This window comes from Zonotrichia albicollis, chromosome 5 (genome assembly GCF_047830755.1).
Source record: "Zonotrichia albicollis isolate bZonAlb1 chromosome 5, bZonAlb1.hap1, whole genome shotgun sequence".
NCBI lineage: Eukaryota > Metazoa > Chordata > Aves > Passeriformes > Passerellidae > Zonotrichia > Zonotrichia albicollis.
The window spans coordinates 7,816,903-7,835,787 of NC_133823.1; the positions used below are offsets into that span (position 1 = coordinate 7,816,903).

At 55.8% G+C, this 18,885-nt stretch overlaps 3 protein-coding genes across 3 annotated transcripts; 2 read left to right on the plus strand and 1 right to left on the minus strand.

The window, feature by feature from the left end:
- Positions 1 to 3,652: 3,652 nt before the first annotated feature.
- On the plus strand, positions 3,653 to 6,138 carry LOC102074070 (homeobox protein not2). Its single transcript, XM_005493276.2, has 2 exons — positions 3,653 to 3,844; positions 4,646 to 6,138. Exons 1-2 carry the CDS (start codon positions 3,713 to 3,715, stop codon positions 4,802 to 4,804), a joined length of 291 nt encoding a protein of 96 aa, XP_005493333.2. The 5' UTR covers positions 3,653 to 3,712; the 3' UTR covers positions 4,805 to 6,138.
- Positions 6,139 to 8,137: 1,999 nt separating this feature from the next.
- SMYD5 (SMYD family member 5) lies at positions 8,138 to 14,476 on the plus strand. The gene is made up of 13 exons (XM_074540732.1): positions 8,138 to 8,294; positions 8,472 to 8,580; positions 9,120 to 9,259; positions 9,437 to 9,558; positions 10,162 to 10,231; positions 10,386 to 10,490; positions 10,930 to 10,992; positions 11,146 to 11,216; positions 11,572 to 11,678; positions 11,901 to 11,957; positions 12,186 to 12,280; positions 12,541 to 12,611; positions 13,116 to 14,476. The coding sequence occupies exons 1-13, from the start codon at positions 8,229 to 8,231 to the stop codon at positions 13,252 to 13,254; spliced, it is 1,215 nt and encodes a 404-aa protein (XP_074396833.1). The 5' UTR covers positions 8,138 to 8,228; the 3' UTR covers positions 13,255 to 14,476.
- On the minus strand, positions 14,050 to 18,874 carry PRADC1 (protease associated domain containing 1). Its single transcript, XM_074540733.1, has 5 exons — positions 18,719 to 18,874; positions 17,454 to 17,554; positions 17,037 to 17,146; positions 15,853 to 16,020; positions 14,050 to 15,265 (listed from the first exon to the last, which is right to left on the minus strand). The coding sequence occupies exons 1-5, from the start codon at positions 18,768 to 18,770 to the stop codon at positions 15,145 to 15,147; spliced, it is 552 nt and encodes a 183-aa protein (XP_074396834.1). The 5' UTR covers positions 18,771 to 18,874; the 3' UTR covers positions 14,050 to 15,144.
- Between the last annotated feature and the right edge of the window lie 11 nt (positions 18,875 to 18,885).

Genomic DNA, 18,885 nt, shown 5'->3' on the forward strand with positions numbered 1-18,885 from the left:
TTGGTTTGGGGTCCATGAGGAAGGAACCATTATCCATGGGGCATCCTTGGGGAAGGAGGGACTGCCAGTGTGGTGATCCATGGGCAAAGAGCACAGGTCACTGTAGGGGAAAATGCAGGGCAGGTGACAGCACGGAAAGAAGGGTGTCCATGGGGGGCCAGGGCGAAAGGAGCAGTGTGTGTGGTAGTGCTGCCATGGAATGTGGGGTGACTGGGGCTGTCCATGGGAACAGAGGATCCGTGGGGCTGTCACTGTGAAAGCAGTGCTCACCATGGAGGTGCTGGTGTGGAAGGAGGGGTGTCCATGAAGGAACTTGAGTGCAAGGAGGGTTTCCATGGGAGCGTCGGTGGGGAGGAAGAAGTGTCTGTGTGGAAACTGGGGCGTCAGTGGGGTATTGGGAGGGAAGCAGGGATGTCGGTAGGGGTGTTTGTGGGGAAGCAGGGGTGTCTGTGGGGTGTCGGTGGGGATGCAGGGGTGTCGGTGGGATATTGGTAGGGAAGCAAGGGTGTCGGTAGTGGTGTTGCTGGCGGCCAGCGGGGTGTGTGCAGCCCCCGCCGCCCCCCCGCCGCCGCTTTGCATAGGAGCACGGCTGTCCCCGGCCCCCGCTCTACATATAAGCGGCCGGGGCGGCGGCGGCCGCACCGTCCCGGCCATGCTGCAGAGCCCGGCGTGCCCCCGGCCCGGGCCGCCGCCCTCCAAGACCTCTTTCCACATCGAAGCGCTGCTGGCTCGGGAGCCGCCGCGCCGCGGCCCCGCCGCCCCCATGAACCCCGCGCCGCCCGCCCCGCGCTGGCCCCCGGCGGGAACCGCAGCTGGACCGGGCCCGGTGGCGGCAGCGGGGCTGGGACCGCTGCCCGCAGCGTGGGGCTGGCCTTGGCCCTGGCCCGGTGCAGGTGAGAGGGGTCTGTGGGCGGGAGCGGGGCCGGACTGCGGAGCGGGGGTGCCGCGCACCCGGACGGGATGCGGGACAGGAGCGCCGGACGGGGATGCCGCGCACCCGGACGGGATGCGGGGCCGGGGTGCGGAGCGGGGATGCCGTTCACAGGGACGGAATGCGGGATAGGAATGCCGGGCGCTGGGCCGGCACCCGAGCGGGGAAATAATGTGGTCGGAGTCCCCCCAAAGCACTTCGATCCTCGCTGCCGCTGTGGTTTCATTCCTGCAGCCTCTGGAGCGGCCCCGAGCTGAAGCGCTGGGCTGCGGCTGCGGGAAAGGGATGAGGCAGAGGGAAAACTTTCCTTGGACTTTTTTTCCGTCTGCAGGTGATCGATATAGTGAGACCAAAAATTACTGGTTTATGTAGGGTTTTTTGTTTATTTATTTTGCGAGGCAGTTTCTAACACACCTGATGTCTCTGAACAGTTTGGTAAAGAAAGAGCCTGTGGTTGATTCCTGAAGATGCTGCAGGATTTTGCTAACCCCTGATTCAGTCCCCAGTCCAGAACCGGGTACAGAATATCCAAACCCACTGTTTGCATTTGAGATGGAGCCAGAAACTTGGAATAGGTTTAATAGTAAAGGGCAGAGCTAAAACCAGGATTGCAGTGCCTAGGCTAGTGGAAGGTGTGGAGGGGGAACTGGATGATCTTTAAGGAGCTTTCCAAACCAAAGCAGTCTGTGATTCCATGAGATTTTACGGGTGACTTTACACACGCTGGCACTTATTTATCCTTTCATATAGCAGGAAGGCACTTCGCTGCCAGAGTTTTAATCAAAAACCTGCTGTAATTTCCCAAAGCCTCGCTCCCAAAATTAATTTCTTCACCTCTGCTGCTGTGTGGGTCCCTCTTCTCCCAAATTTGCCATCATCTCTCTCTAATTTTGCTTTCCCTGCAATTTTTCACTCACAGAAGTGAAATTGCCAAGTGTTTTGCAGCACTTGGCCCTCAAAATTGCATGTTTTTAGCGCAGAATTATCTAAGGAAATGTTTTTTGTTGATCTGTGGGTAAAATTTTGCCGTGGTGATGGATGATATTGCCTTGATCTGACAGGATCTATTTTCACTGGAACTTTATAAGGACAACGACCAAGTGATTTTAACAAAGTATCTCTATTCAGAGTATTTTTCTTGAAGTATTCCTTTTTAGCAGTCAGAGCATGATCTTGCTGTTGTCCATGCAAAACCTGCAGCCAGGTTTCCCTGTATATAAAGAAATCCAGATTTGATCCTGATGCTACAATATTTAGGCACCAAAAGCATTTGCTGATCTTTTATTAAGTACTTAGCACAACTATTTAATATATTATTTCCTTCACAAGACAGCATCTGCAGAATTGTGTTAATCTTTGTATTGCATCAATCTTCCAGGTATGAAAACACAGTTAAACAATTTGCAGAGAGATTTCCACTCAGCGTTTCATGTTGGAAATTACACTTGCTATTATTCCAGTGTTAAAATAGAAACAAAAAGTGATGGGTGAAAAGATTTTAATAATGAAAATAGTTTAAAGTGCAATTACGGCTGTTAAGCTGTCAGGTCTCCGTCCCACAAATCCTTAAACACACGCAGAACTTGCACCCAATTAATGAAAATAAGTAGGTCAAGGTGCAGATTTGTGCCTGGAGAACGTGACAAGATCAGTCATTAAAGAAGAGATAAGTAGCAGGTGTGAATGGGGATCATTATGTGCAGTATTTCCATAAAAGCTAGAGAAACCTGGCTTGCCACAATATTTAGGAACAGCGGAGATGGGGACCATTATTGGCCTGATCCTGCCAGTGCTGTTCGGTGCTTTCCACAGGGAAAATCCCACTGGCTGTAATTCGTGGGGTGTGTTAAAGGGAATCTGGTGCTGGAGAAGCCGTGGTGCCATCAGTGCTGGCTTTCCGTGGCTCCTATGGCTCCTAAACCCTCCAGGCTGTGCAGGGAGCTCTGCAGTGCGATCACTTGGGCTTGGAATCACGATGGTTGAGCTGGGAAGAGATTTTCAAGGACCTGCCCTGCACTGAGCAGAGACATCAGCTGGAGCAGGGAGAATGAGGGGCTGGGGAAGGCGAGACCTGCTCTCAGTCAGGTGCCAGTGGCAGTGCTGGTGTTGGATTGTATGTTAATTTATGCTAATTACGGCTATCCTCAGGCCACAGCTGGAGACCAGACAGGTCAGATACACTTGTTAGTCCTGCTGAATCATCAGCACTCCTGGGAACTTTGTGGGGAGCAGAGGTGCAGGATGTGGTGATCCTGCATGAAAGCTGGATCCTGGACACTGAGCCCGTGTGCCACGGGAAGGGGAAAACCAGGGGCCAGTCTGGGGTCAACTCCCCCAAACTTTGAACATTTGTGTTTTGGGTGTTTTTGAGACAGAGGTGGGATTTTTGTGTTCTGCAGCTCTGTATGCAATTTATTGTCCTGTTACAAAGGTGCTGTGCAGGCAAAGGTCAAGTCCTGCCCACCTCACTGAGTGCTGATTTCTCCGGGTCTGGCTGCATGTCCAGGACTGTCCTTGGTGTACCCTGAGGGTAAAACCATAGAACAGGCCTTTAAAAGTTCTTCTACTCCAGCTTTTCATGGGAAAAGGAGCCTGGATGAGATTATCTGGGTAGGGACAGGGCGGGGACATCTCTGCTTGGTTGGTGTCACTTTCTCCGGCTCCTTTAGTGCAGACCCCTTCAATTTTTGCTGTTTTCTCACAGGTCTGGAATTGTCTCACTGTGTGGGGACCACTCCATTGGGTCCTGCAGGGCCTTGGAGGTCAGGAGGGCCCTGCAAGATGAAGAGAGTGCGCACGGTGTTCAAACCAGAGCAGCTGGAGCGGCTGGAGCAGGAGTTCCTTAAGCAGCAGTACATGGTGGGCACGGAGAGGGTGGACCTGGCTGCAACTCTGCATCTCACAGAGACCCAGGTAAGGGATGGGGGAGCTGAGCTCTGGGACTGACCCTGGGGTGCTCTGTGCTGATGGTCCTGCTGCTCTGTGCTGACCTTCCCACTGGGAAGTGTGGAAGGAGGACACAGTGCAAAGTGACCTGTGGGACACCCTGCTGCCAGGTGACATTGGAGAGATGTGCCTGGAGTTTGGATGGTTCCTGGATAAGATTTCTGAATCCATGAAGTAGAATAAAAAGCATTCAGGAGCACAACTCTGCTGTGCTTTAGAGTTTAAGCTGGGTTGGCTGCTGTGTCTGCATTGTCATGATCCTCTGGAGACTGTTTCAAGTGTCCTTGTATGACACTGGATATAATTATTTCCCTGCTCTGCCCTGTGAGTTCCTGCTCCTCCCACAGTAAGCTGCTTGTTTAGTGTGGAAAGAAGGATCTTCCACAGTGGGCTCTAAATTCAGCTGGGGAAAAGGGAGAACAAACCAAGGCCATTTCTGGGGGACAAGGGATAATTATTGGGGGTCTCATCATGCCCTGTGGCAGCTGCAGTCCTGGGGATGGGTTCAGGGGCTCCTTAGGGAGCTGCCTCCTTCACTTCCCTGGCCAGAGCCTTCTCAGTGCAGCTGCAGTCCCCTGATCCTTTCCCATCACTGCTCTGCCCTCTGTAGTTTCACCTCCTCCTGTTCTCACTCATTATTTCCTGAGGGAATGATGCACGTCCCCATTTAAGGAATTCCACTTTTTGGGGATACCCACCTCAGAAGCACATGAATTGAAAAGGGCTCCTGGAGCCCTTGGGTTAAGCTGCTGTGCCATTCCCATCCAGGTCAAAGTGTGGTTCCAGAACCGGAGGATCAAGTGGAGGAAGCAGAGCATGGAGCAGAAGGCAGCAAAGCTGTCTCAGTTCGGGGTGATCCAGCCTGCGAGCGCCGACTCCACCGACAGCAAGGAGCACGAGGAGGACCCCGTGGATGTGGAGCTTTGAACAGCCCACAAGACTGGGCTGCTTTTTGGTGCCTGGGGATGTGTCTGGGCTGCTTTGGTCCAAGTGAGACTGATCTGACATCTGGAGCCACAGGACTAAACTGCAGCTGGCTGGAAGAAACCCCCCGAATTTCTTGGGCTGCTGTTTGGTAGCCAGGTGCTGTAATTCCTGGGGCTTCATCATCACTCGATGGCAGGTGACCTCCTGTTAGCTCATGGAGCACCAGGACACACAAACAGTTTCCAGCAGAGACTCTGGGGTGACAATCAAGGTGTCTCTGGTGCTGGGGTGAGAATCAGAGGGTGTCTCTGGTTGACAATCTCTGGGTGTCTCTGGGGTGACAATCAGAGGGTGACTTTGATGTTGGGATGACAATCTGCTGGTTTCTCTGGTGTGGGGGTGACAATGAGAGTATCTCTGGTACTGGAGCGACAGTCAGAGGGTGTCTCTGGTTGACAGTCTCTGGGTGTCTCTAGGGTGACAATCAGAGGGTGACTTTGATGTTGGAGTGACAATCAAAGTCTGTGATGCTGGGCAGGCAATTGGATGCTGTCTCTGATGCTCCTGAGCACAAGGGCATTTCAAACCAGGGTCACTCCTGTTACATGTGGCTGTCTGCTCCAAGGAGGAAGGAGGACAATCTCCCTAATCACTTCCTTCTCTCAGCTTGACTCCCATGTTTGATGTTCAAATCACTCACAACCACAATACCCCAAACAGGGAAGCCCTTTGCTGCCTTGCTCAGACTCCTGGATGCGAGGAGCAGGGTCTGCCCCTGCCCTGGAGCAGAAGTGCCTCCTCTCTCAGCGCCTTGCTGTACCTGTGCCTTTTCCATGGCTCCCCATGGATCCAGCCCTAGCAGTGTGTGTCCCCTGGCGCTGCTGTCCTTGCCCGGGGGTGTGTGTGTGTGTGCTGCTGTTGTAGGGAGCTGGCCCCAGGGCTGGCCGAGGTGCAGGGCTGGAGGCTGCAGTAAAATCCAGCCCCAACACTCAGCAGCTGCAGCAGACACCCCCTGCCCCGCAGCCAGATGTGCCACTGTGGCCCAGACACAGGCAGCTGCTCTGTTCTCTCCTCATTATCCCTGCAGCTGCCCTGGGACACAGCACCTGGAGCTCTCTGAGCACATCTGGAGCAGCCTGATGTGGTTAACAGCTGGATTTTTGGGGGTAGGGAGGGCTTTGGGGGGCCAGGACTAAGGACTCAGGCTGTCACCTTGCCTTCCTATGGCAGTGACCACGGTCCAACAGCTCAGGATAATTTATTCTGTCTCTTTCTGACCTAGAACACTGTATATCACTTTACTCTTACATTGTTATTTATAGAAATACCTTTTTTATGCCTTAATATGTGTCACTTATTTATTTGCTTTGTCTCTTGATAAAAATCGAGTTAATTTTAAAAAGTGATGGAATGAGTGTAAAAACAAAAAAACCCGAAAAATTTCCTAATACTCACTTAAATTTGCAATTGAAATTCTTACAAAAAAAAAAATAAAAACACACACACAAAAAAAACCACCAAAAAACCAAACCAAATATATTTTCAAATATATTTTCATCTTTCTCGAAAGAGTTTGAGGTTTTTATCCTTAATAAACTATTTTGGACAAAATATATATGAAAGATCTTTTTTTCAATTGATTAATGACCCCATTTCAAAGCAGATGAAGGGAGTTACTGTCTCGGGGCCAGAAACTACATTTTCAGGAAGAGCAGTCAGGCTCCTGGAGAACAAGAATTTGTGTCTGCAGGTGGATGTGACCAAGCCTTTTCTGCAGCTCCTGCTCTGCCAGTCTGAGCAGCATGGCCAGGGAAGAGAACAGAGCTGGGAAGGGGCTGCAGAATCCCTGAGGGAGATGGGAAGGGGCTCAGCCTGGAGCAAAGGAGGCTCAGGGGGCCCTTGTGGCTCTGCACAGCTCCTGCCAGGAGGGCACAGCCGGGGATGTCGGGCTCTGCTCCAGGGAACAGGGACAGGAGCGGAGGAATCCCAGGATCACTGAGGCTGGAAAATCCCTCCAAGGGCACTGAGTCCAAGCTGTGCTTGATCCCCACCTTGTCCCCAGCCCAGAGCTCTGTGCCACGTCCAGACCTTCCTTGGATATCTCAGGAGATGGGGTCTCCAAACCTCCCTGGGCAGCCCCTGCCAATGCCCATTCTGCCTCTTTCCATGAAGAAATCGCTGAGGAAATGGCCTCAGGTTGCAACAGGGGAGGTTTGTATTGGATGTGGGGAAAAATTCATTCACAGGAAGGGATGTCCAGCCCTGGCACAGCTGCAGTGGTGGAAACCTCATCCCTGGAGGGATTTAAAAGCTATGTGGATGTGGCACTTGGGGACATGGCTCAGATGTGGCCTTGGCAGTGCCAGGGAACATTGGACTCGTTAGTCTTAGAGGACTTTTCCCACATAAATATTCCATGAATCGCTGAGGATGTAATGGTGAGTGACAGCAGCATTCCCACACTGTGCCTTGTCCTCGTGGTCCTTGCCATGGGCACAGTGTGATGGAGCACAGCCTGTGCTGGCTCCACGGGCTCTGCATCCCACAGCACGGCCAGGGGATGTGGCCCTGGCAGCCTGTTTGTCCCTTGTCCCCCGGCCGGGTGGCCAGAGCAGTGGCCAGCCCTGTAGCCACGCCGTGGGTCAGTGGCCAGTCCTGAGGCCATGCTGCAGCTGCTGGCCAGGGATGGAGGTGGCAGCTCCCGCCTTGTCACCCGGTGTCGTGTCCCCGGCACGAGCCGACAGTGACATCTAGTGACACCAAATCACTGCCCAAGCCCCGCACACGGAATTGTCCCGAATTCCCAGCCCTGCTCCCGCCGCCTGGCCAGCGACGAGCGGGGCTGAGCCGCGGCGCTGTGAATTAGTAAATACAACCAAACACGCGTTTCCGCGGACTTCAAGGCTTTGCGGACCCCCAGGCAGGAGGTAGCGAGGGCAGAATGGCCACAGTAGTGTATTTTGAAGGCTTTTTTGGGAAAAGTCAGGCCAGTTTTGGGTGCGCAGGACAGTGGGCGATGCCTCCTCACTCCCCGAGGGGAGACCTCAAGGTGAGGGGGGAACTTGTGCCTGACAGGGCTGTGACAGCTACTCCTCTACCATTAAATAATAATAACTGGGGAGAGACAGCAAACTCCTGCACGATTTGGGGTGGCAGCGGCAGCGCCCCGGTCCCGTTTTGGGGTGTTTTGGCGCTGTTTTGAGGGGTTTTGGCGTTGTTTTCAGACGCTGGCCGGGGGCTGTGGAAGGGGGGCCAAGATGGCCGCCGGACCCGCGCCCCGCGGCTGAGGGGGGAGATGGCGAGTGCAGACCCCTGAGGGGCGCAGGGGGCGGAGGAGGAGGAGGAGGAGGAAGAGGAGGAGGAGGAGGAGGAAGAGGAAGAGGCGCTGCCCGGCGGGTCAGGGCGGGGAAGTCGCCGCCCGAATATGGCGGCCGCGGCGGGGCCACACGCCGGGGCTGCGGCGGAGGCGCGGTTCATCAGCAGCGCCAAGGTGAGCAGCCCGCGGTGTGCCCTCCGTGAGGGTCCCTCCCTTCCCTTCCCGCCCAGCCTGGGGGCACAGCGAGTAAAATCCCGCGGGGATGGAGGGAATGGAGGGATTCCCTCAGCTCAGCTCCCGGGTATGACTCGGCTTCGGGCGCGTCCCTGACCCGCGGTTGTCCCTCGCCAGGGAAAGGGCTTGTTCGCCACCAGAAACATCCGGAAAGGGGAAACAGTGTTCGTGGAGAAGCCGGTGGTGTCATCGCAGTTCCTCTGGAATGCCCTGTACAACTACCGAGGTGAGCGGCAGGCGCTGGTGGCGTGTCCCCATCCCTGGCACCTGTCCGGTGGGCTGACCGCGGGACCGCAGGGGTACCAAGGGAAGGGTTTGGGTTTGTCGTAGTGCCTCTTTAAAGATGGTCCTGCTGCCTTTTCTGCTTTTCCAGAAACTATACTATAGACAAGTTTGGGTGTCGTCTGAGGGATGGTGACTTCCATCACTCTGAAGGAATGTGCTAGGTGCCCCCATAGAATTTTGGAATGGTTGGGTTGGAAAGGACCTTAAAGATGATATTCCACTACTAGCATGGGCAGGGACATCTTGCCCTAACCCAGATTGCTCCAAGCCCCATCCCCTTGTTCCTCTCTGGTTCTGGTACAAGTTGTATTGCCTTGCCCTGGGTTCTGATCCCTTTGCTTTCCAAAGGCTTTCCTGTGGCATCCATCCATCCATCCATCCATCCATCCATCCATCCATCCATCCATCCATCCATCCATCCATCCATCCCTCCATCCCTCCATCCCTCCATCCCTCCACCCATCCCTCCTGTCCCCACAGCCTGTGATCACTGCCTGCGGGCTCTGGAGACGGCGGAGGAGAACGCCCAGCGCCTGCTGGGGAAAAGCTCCCTGGTGCTGCCTCACCCGGAGCAGTGCAGCATCAGGAAGGACCTGCACCAGCAGTGTCCCCGCTGCCAGGTACGGCTCTGCTGGGAGGGACCGTGCTCTCCTTGGGATCCTTGAGTCCTTCCCATCCAGCTGGGCTCTTGTGCTGTCTGCCTTTCCAGAGCCAGGGCTCTGCTGGTCAGGGAGGGGGAACAGATCTAGGAGCCCCTTTCCTGCTGCCACAATGCCAGCGCTGTCCCCTCGCTCTAGGTGACGTACTGCAGTGCAGAGTGCAGGCAGGCAGCTCTGGAGCAGTACCACCAGGTCCTGTGCCTCGGCCCATCCCGTGACGACCCCACACACCCCCTCAACAAGCTGCAGGAGGCATGGAGGTAGGGCCTGACCTGCCTGTGGCTCCATGGGCAAGGGAGGTGGCTCTCCTGGGCTGGCTCCTTGCTGTGCTGGAGGGTGAGGGTGGCTGTGGGACGCTGCCCAGCTCTTTCTCCTGGTTGGGTGTTGTGATGTTGGCAGCCCAAGGGTTTGGACACACAGCTGAGCACTCCTTATCTTTCTCCCACTAAAGAGCTACAAAGCACTGAGCTATGCGCATCCCTCACTCCTGCAGGTTTATGGTGCTCCTGCAGATCTCCAGTCTCTGGGAGATCCTCCTTGTAGCATCCCATGGGCCCGTTTCTGTCCCTGCTTTCAAAAGAAATGGTTCCAGAGGGGATAAGCAACATCCCTGACTGAAATCTTGTCCCATGTCCAGCAGAGTGAACAGGATGGAGGGGGATTGTTTGTATGGGTGGGACAGGAAGGTGGGTGCAGGTTTCTCTCCACTGAACCCCCACACAGCAATGCTGCACTGAGCACTTTGGTGTGCTGGATCAGTGCAGGCCTGGCCACACCTATGGCAGCTGTTTCTGCCTCTGTCCAGCTTTTCATTCCCATGCCAGCCCTGATCTGCTCATTTGTTCTCCATTTTAATCCCACAGAAACATGCATTACCCCCCTGAGACCTCCAGCATAATGCTGATGGCCAGGATGGTCGCCACCATCAAACAGGTACACTGGGTGGTTTTGTTATCCCACTGTCAATGTTATTTCCAAGGTTTCCTTGGCCTGACTTTCTCAGCATTTATTGTGACAATCCTCCCTCTCTCTGGGCTGGGGAGGAAGGTGGTGTTGGTGCAATGCCTCTGCTTGATTCTTTTGTCAGGCTAAAGACAAGGAGTGGTGGATCAAGACCTTCTCCCAGTTCTGCAACAAAACAGCAAATGAAGAAGAGGAGATTGTGCACAAGCTGCTGGGGGACAAATTTAAGGTAAGACCCAGCAGCTCTTCAGTCCTCGAGCCTTCCCTCTCCTGCCTGTGTCTGTGGGCCCACAGATGCAAAAGCCTCATTAGAGCAGGGATAGGAAACACTGGAAACTCCAGGCTAAAAGGGAGGGCCCTGACGGTGAGGAAGTGGTTGCTTAGAGGGTTTTGGCCTTGTGATGCTTTCATGGGATATGCTGCTCCTTCCTGTGGGGGAGATGTTCCTGCTGTGGGCTGGGACAGTGTGATATTTAGCTGCTGAGTGGGTGGCTTTTGCTGCTAAGATGGGTGGATTTCATGGCTGTGAGTCCAGCAGCCTCCAGCCATGCAGGGCAGGCTGGGGAGCCTGAATCCTTCCAGAGCCTCTGGCATGGGCTGGGCTCAGCCTCACCCCGGTGCTGGCACCCACAGCACCCCCACCCTGACCGTGCTCTGTGTCCTGCCAGGGCCAGCTGGAGCTGCTGCGCCTGCTCTTCACTGAGGCTCTTTATGATGAATATCTCAGCAGGGTGAGTGGATCTGCCTCCCAGACAGCCCAGGAGCGTTGGCCAGGGCTTCCCTGGGACTCTGCTGCTCCCTTGCTTCCCCCAAAGCTCCCTGAAGCATTGCAGAGCGAGGTGCTCCTGCAGGCTCCTCAGGTCCTCTGTCTTTCCCTCCTGCAGTGGTTCACTCCAGAAGGCTTTCGATCCCTCTTTGCCCTCGTTGGGACCAATGGCCAAGGCATAGGAACCAGGTAATGGGGCTTTGTGGGTGCTCCTTGCCTGGCAGTGCAGGTGTGCAATGTCAGTGGCTGGGTTTGAGAGAGGGGCAGACTTAAAAAAACTTCATCTTGGTTGTGTCAAATCCTTTCACATCCCTCTGCCAGACCTTGGTTGCTCTGAGCCACCTTGGATCCCCTCTGCGAGGTCCCACCAGGTGCTGAGAGCATTGTGGGACTGTAGAAATGTCCTGCTGTTTCTGACAGCACTGTGTCACTGTCCCACTGCTCCCCAGGCCCTGTGGCACTGTCCCACTGCTCCCCGAGCACTGTGCCATGTCCCCTGTTCCCCAGGCCCTGTGGCACTGTGCCATGTCCCCTGTTCCCCCAGCTCCCTGAGCCAGTGGGTGCACGCGTGCGATGCTCTGGACCTGCCCATGCTGGAGCGGGAGGAGCTGGACGCCTTCATCGACCAGCTCTACAAGGACATTGAGAAGGGTGAGCCTCTGGGGGGGCAGGGACAGGGCAGGCACCAGGATAAGAATCTTTGTCCTCCGTCCCCTCCCTGGGGGAGAGAAAGGCTCTTGGGAGATCCCCCTGCAGTGCCCAGGCCACCCAGGGATCTCTGAGTGTTCCCTGTTGATGGACATTCCTTGGGCTTGTGTGTGTAAGAGCTGGAAGGGCCCATGCAGAGCTCTAACCCCTCTCTCTGTGCTGCAGAGTCGGGAGAGTTCCTCAACTGCGAGGGATCAGGGCTCTACGTGCTGCAGAGCTGCTGTAAGTAACACAAGGACTGCGAGGGAAATGGCCCATGCTAGGCTGGGAGAAAGGGGTTTGTGCTTGCCATCTGTGGGATGGGATGGGGTGGGTGGGATGGGTACTGCTCTCAGTGTTCCCTGGCACTTTGCCCAGCTGTGGAATGGCCAGTCCTGCCTTGGATGCACTCAGATGTGATGTGGGTCCAGGAGCCACTGAGGCATTTAGCAGAGGTTGTATTGCCCGTAGGTAACCACAGCTGCATCCCCAATGCTGAGACGTCCTTCCCAGAAAACAACTTCCTCCTGCATCTCACTGCTCTGGAGGACATCGAAGCAGGAGAGGTGAGACAGCAGGGCCTGGGTGGCCCTGAGGTGACATCACACCTTGGCATCATCCCTGTGTCCCCTACATCCTCCATGGACCCAGCCCCGAAACCTCCTGTGTCCTGCATCATCTTGGCAGAGGAATTCAATCCCCATCCCATGTAGGGGCGGCCAGACCCCCTGTTTCTGCCTGATTCTGAGAGGGACTGGGGCAAATCCTGCTGCTTTGGGGTCATGGGGAGCAATTCTGAGCCCAGCCCATTTCTGTTTGCTGCCAGGAAATCTGCATCAGTTACTTAGACTGCTGTCAGAGGGAGCGGAGCAGACACAGCCGCAACAAGATACTCAGGTAGGGGCTGCCTGGGGCTACCTGGAGGGACCTCACACCCCTTGACACCCCAAACATCCATCAGGGCAGCATCCCCACCCCAGAGCTGTGTGTGCCTTGGGCTGCTGTGAATTTCAGTGAGCTCATGGCATGGGGTGTGTGCAGCACGTGGTGCTTCTGGTGCTTCGAGCTGCTTGTAATGTGTTGTAGGATTTGGGTTCCCCCCTCTCTGTGCAGGCTTACACCTGCAGACCCTTCCTTTTCCTTCTCTGTCCCTCAAGGGTAGGGGCTCCTGCTGGGAGTCACTGTCCCCCTGTCCCATCACCCCTGTGGGGCTGAGAAATCCCCCTCTCCACCTGGGGTACCTTTACCCTGCCCGAGCCAGCAGGATGGGACCCCCAGACTGCTCTGGGTGTGACACATTGAGCCCCTCCGTGGCTGTTCTGTCCCCCACCCCTGGCCAGCAGCAGTGTGGGAGTGTGGCTGTGTGCACACCATGCCTCTGTCTCCTGCCTGTCCCTGCAGGGAGAACTACCTGTTCACCTGCTCGTGTCCCAAGTGCCTCGCACAAGCCGACGATGCCGACGTGACGTCTGATGAAGAGGAGGAGGGCGAAGGAGAGACTGACGATGCCGAGCTGGAGGATGAGATGACTGATGTGTGATCCTGGCCCCGGGCCAGAGGAGAGGGAAGGGATGGGACGGGACGGGAAGGGAAGGGCCTGGAGGTTCCTCCAAGAGGCAGCAGCTTTAATTTAGAACAGGGTTGTGTTGTGGGGTCGGGCGGGGCCGCGTGCCCAGGTGCTGGAGTGGGGCGGCCGGGAGCCGGAGGCAGGCCCTGCTCCCGCCTGTCCGTGTTGTCCCTGTGCCTGTGTGTGTGTGTCAGGCTGTCCCTGTCCTCCCTGCCAGGACAAGCTGTGAGCCAGTGGCCCTCCAGCACATCCCAGTGCCCGGTGGGGTTGGCTGGTGCTTGCAGGGGAGGCTGGAGGAGAGTGGGGTCCAGCAAGCCCCTGGGACACCAGCTGGTCACCTGTGAGGTGGCTCTGCTGTGTCTGTGCAGGCTGTGATGTGCAGGAGCTTGTCCTTCCCACCCTGCAGGGATGTGGGCAATGTGTGTGTGTGTGTCCGTGTGTCTGTGCACGAGGGTACTATTTAATGTCTATATTAGCACTATCTACACACTATGGAGCTGGGGCCCTTCTACATCCTCCATCCCATGCCTTGGCCAGCAGTGAGGGGCAGCAGGATCTCACAGGGGATGCCTCGGAGGGTGGCCGAGAGCTCCAGTCCAGCAGGGGGAGCAGAGCTGACCCTGCAGACACTTCCTTCCCAGCTCGGCCCATCCTTCCCGTGAGTGACACAGAGCCCCGGGCAGCGACTGCAGGAGCGTGTGGGGATGGAGAACGGCTGGGAGGTGACATGGGCTGGGTGTCATCCCAAACCCAGAGGACATTTTGGCCGTGGGATAAGGATGTGCCCGGGGATGCAGCATGTGCTGGGTGCTTCCCTGCACCCAATGCTCCCCCATGGGGATGTGTCAGTGCAGAGTGGCCCCCCTGGATGTCCCCTTGTCATCCATCCCATGTGCCACCCTCAAGGCCACACCGTGTTGTCCCTGTGTGCACATCATGTGGCTGGAGGGACAGTGGCTCCCAGTGACAGACAGGCAGCAGGTCAGGGATGCACCCGGGGTTATTTCCTCCCTCCATGGATTTTGGGGAGTTGTGTTCCTGCTGCCGTGTCCGTGGCAGCTGGACTGTGGGACTGAGGGTGGCACACCTGTGGCACTGCCATTACCGCCAGCCCTGCCTCCTGCTGCTTGTCCCCAGCCATCCTGGGCCACATCCCCTTCAGTGTTCCTAATAAACCAAGACTGGTGACAGCTGGGACCTGTGCTTTGTATTGCTGGGTGCAGAAAGGGCTGTGAGCCAGGGGCTGGTGCTGTGGGGACATGGGGCTGAAGGAACAGACACCTGTACAAGTGTGGGCTCTGGATTTGTGACCAGCCCACCCCTGCTGGAGGCTGTGCTGTCCCATGAGGCTCTGACTGAGCCCTGCCCCAGCTGCAGGAGGTACTTGGAGAATTTTACTAGGAAAAAAATCTAAAGATTAAATTTATCCCTTCATCTGCTGAATCCTGGAAATAAAACAGAAACGTCCCTTTCTCTAAAACTTACTCAGACTTCATTAGCTCAGACAAAAATATACAGACATCAGGTGAGCCCTGCTGGTACAGACCAAGCCTGTATCACTCTCCCCCCATCCCTGCCAGTCCTGCATCCCTCCAGATCAGCAGCACAAGGTCAAATATTTCCAGGGAAGTGCTCTGGGCCCTCACCTCCCTCCCACACAGTCCCAGCTCGGTGCCAGGCTCAAGGTTCCCCCTGGCATTGGTGTTTGCCCTTGCCACACACCGGTGCCAGCAGAAAGATCTCCCTGTGGCCGAGTCCAGCAGGATCTCTGGAGCATGTTGGGATCCTTCCCTCAAACCTGGTCCTTAGAGCAAAACCCTGGGATGCACCAGGAAGTCCTTGATCCATCACAGCCTTCTGCTGCTACCAGAAGGTCCAGGGGGGCTGCATCATCTCGTAGGTGGGAATGCTGGTGACGTTGACAGGAATGGAGATGACGGCCCAGGGGAGCCCGTGCTGCTCCAGGGAGCGCCTGATCATGTACCTGGGGATGGAGGGGTGACAGCTGTTCCCAAGCTGCCAGGGCTGGGAGGGTGCAGCCAGACCCCAGCACAAACCACAGCCCAGCTCCAACTCTGCCCAGGAACCAGGACTGAACCCAACTCAATTAATCATTAAATTTCAGCATTTCCTTTCACTGGGGTCTGAGCCCCTTGCATTTCCCCTCTGATCCAGGTACATTTCCCATCACTGCACCCCAGCTCCATTGCATTTCCTGCTGCATCCTAATCCAACTGCATTTTCCCTTCTATTTGTGATCCTGGTGGGTTTCCCCTGTGTTCCCCTTGGTCTGGGTGCCTATCACCCCTTCTCCCCTCCATGGTCCAGCTGCGTTTTCCCCTTCCCCTTGAGCACCCTAAAAATTAACAGAACTGAATCTCCTTGCTGTGAGAGACAAGGCTGTGACTCGGCTGTTTGTGAGCTGTCCCACCCGGGAAGGCAGCCCTGCACGTACCCGTCCCTGCCCAGCAGGGAGAGCTGTCCCACCCTGTCACATACCCGGAACCTGTCCCAACCTGGCATGTACCTGTCCCTGCCCAGCAGAGAGAGCTGTCCCACCCTGTCACGTACCCGTCCCTGCCCAGCAGGAAGAGCGCGGGGATGTCGGCCGTGCGCCGGGAGCTGTCCTGGATCATCTCGATGTAGAAGCTGTCATTGTCGTAGGCGTTGTCGGCGATGATGACGGCCCGCCCGCCGTGCTCCTGGATCACTCGTGTCTTGGACAGGAACGAGCAGCCCCTGTGGCACAGAGGGACCACGGTGTCACCAACCTGGGGTGGCCATGGGTGGCTCCAGAGCCTGCACCTGCCAGAGCTGGCCTGGAGACAGCCAAACTAGGGATTGTCTCCCTGATTCCACACCTCCTCCAAACCCTGTGACAGTGTTCACAGGGGTTCTTGGATGAGGCAAGAGACGAGAATGTTGACTCCATGTTCAGAAGGCTTGATTTATTATTTTATGATATATATTACATTATAACTATAGTAAAAAGAAATAGAAGGAAAGGTTTCCTCTCAGAAGCTAGCTAAGAATAGAAAAGAAAAGAATGATAACAAAAGGCAGCTCTCTCGGACTCTGTCTGAGATAGCTTGGTCCTTGATTGGCCATTAATTATAAACATCCAAGATGGGCCAATCACAGATGGACCTGTTGCATTCCACAGCAGCAGATAATCATTGTTTACATTTTGTTGCTGATTCTTCTCAGCTTCAGCAGGAAAAATCCTAAGAAAGGATTTTCACAAAAAGATGTCTGCGACAAAACCCTGCTCCTTTGAGTCTGTATTTTAAGCACAAGCCACCCACATTCCTAAAAAAAATGAAATAAAATCATGGAATGGTTTGTGTTGGAAGAGATCTTAAAGCTCATCCAGTTCCACCCCTGCCATGGCAGGAACACCTTCCACTGTCCCAGGCTACTCCAAGCCCCAGTGTCCAACCTGGCCTTGGACACCTCCAGGGATATGAGGCATCCAAAATATCTTTGGACAACCTATCACAGAGAAGAGTTCTTTGCCACTGTCTAATCTAAACCTACTCTTTTTCAATCTGAACCCAGACAGCATTTTTTTCTACCTTGTCACAGGCTAAAAACCACAAGATGCAATTCTCCAGGGCAGGTACACCCTCGCATTTTCCTGGTTTCTCTAAGTGGGGGAAGCCACAGGATGAATCTGCAGGTGATGGGGAGATGTGGCCAGGGCTCCCCTCCTGCCCAGCAGGGTCCCCCAGCCGGTGTCCTGGTGCCAGACCTACCCCCTCTCCACCAAGGCGATCTGGTCCTGGATGAAGACGCCATTGTTGAGCTCTCCACAGGCCTCCGGAGGATCCGCGGGCACCAGGTGGATCTGGTCGTACCTTGTGTTCTCCGAGGAGACAGGAGGGGTAAGCTGGGGCATGGAGCTGCTCCCCCTCCCCACCCTGCCCACCTGGGCTGTCCCACACCCTGCTCATCCCTCTGGGGGCTGCTCTGGAGGGATTCTGGGCTCCCACATTCAGGGACACTCAGAGCCATCCCTGGGGCCAATCCCTGCTTCTGGAACCCTGCTGAGGGATGCTTGTAGAAGAGCAATGAGCTCCATTTTAATCAAAACCCCAAATCACTGAGTCCCACTCAGGAGCAGTATTGGGATGGAGAGACCCAAAGTGGTAAATTCAGTTTTTAATACTTACAAACACACCACCGAAATCCTTGGCTGGGGTGGCAGTAAAGATGTAGCGGATGTCCCCGGGGCTCAGCACTTGGAAGTACAAATACTCATGGATGCGTAATCCTGGGGGGGGAAAGGACAGAGCTGAGGCAAGGGAAACTAGAGGCAAAACCCCTGAAAAAAGGGGAAAAGTCTCTGACTTTTGTCAGTTGTCACTCCTGAACCATGGGGGAGAGAACAGGCCCTCCACCAATGCCAAATCCCGGCTGGGCTCAGGACCCAAAATGGCCCAAAGGTTTTGGGGTGTTCCAAAGGCAGATGGGGCAGTTCCCAGGAGGTGAGAGGGGATGGGGGTGAGAAAAGCACAGGGACTGGGGTGCTCAAGGGGAAAATGCTACTGGGCCATGGAGGGGAGAGGGGTGATAGGCACCCAGACCGAGGGGAACAGGGGAAACCCACCAGGATGACAAATGGGAGGGAAAATGCACTTGGATTAGGATGCAGCAGGAAATGCAATGGAGCTGGGGTGCAGTGGTGGGAAATGTACCTGGATCAGAGGGGAAATGCAAGGGGCTCAGACCCCAGCGAGAGGAAATGCATCCGGATTGGGGTGCAGGAGGGGAAATGCAACCAGGTCGAGCTGCACCGAGGGAACTGCAGCAGGCTGCAGGGGATGCAGGGGGGGAAATGCATCTGGATTGGGATGTAGGAGGTGAAATGCACCCAGATTGGGATGTGGGAGGAGAAATGCGATGGTGTGGGGGCATAGCGAGGGGACATGTCCCCGTACTACGAAACGGGTACAGGAGAGGAACCGCAATGGGGCTGGGCTGCTGGGAGGGAAAATACACCGGGATACAGGCACGGGAGGGGAAATACACCGGGATACAGACACAGCAGGGGAAATAGACCGGGATACAGACACAGCAGGGGAAATACACCGGGATACAGAAACGGGAGGGGAAATACACCGGGATACAGACACAGAAGATGAACCGCAACGGAGCCGGGCTGTCGGGAGGGGAAATACACCGGGATACAGACACGAGAGGGGAAATACATCGGGATACGGACAGGGGAGGGGAAATACACCGGGATACAGACACGGGAGATGAACCGCAGCGGGGCCGGGCTGCCGGGAAGGGAAATCCACAGGGATCGCGGTGCGCCGAGCGGGGAGGCGGCCGGGCCGGGATGCCCGGGGTGTGTGCGCGGTCCGGGTGCGGGTGGTGGCAGCCCGACCCGGGCGCTGTCCCCGCTCCGTGCCTCCCTCCGTCCCTCACTCACCGCGGGCCGGCCAGCAGCAGACGCAGAGCCAGAGCCAGAGCCAGAGCAGCATGGCTGCGCCACGCCCCGCCCACCGGCCCGCCTCGCGCTCCCCATTGGCGGAGGAGCTTACCGCGCTCCTTCCTATTGGTCTGCGCCACCATCAATCACGCGCGAGCCGGCGCGGG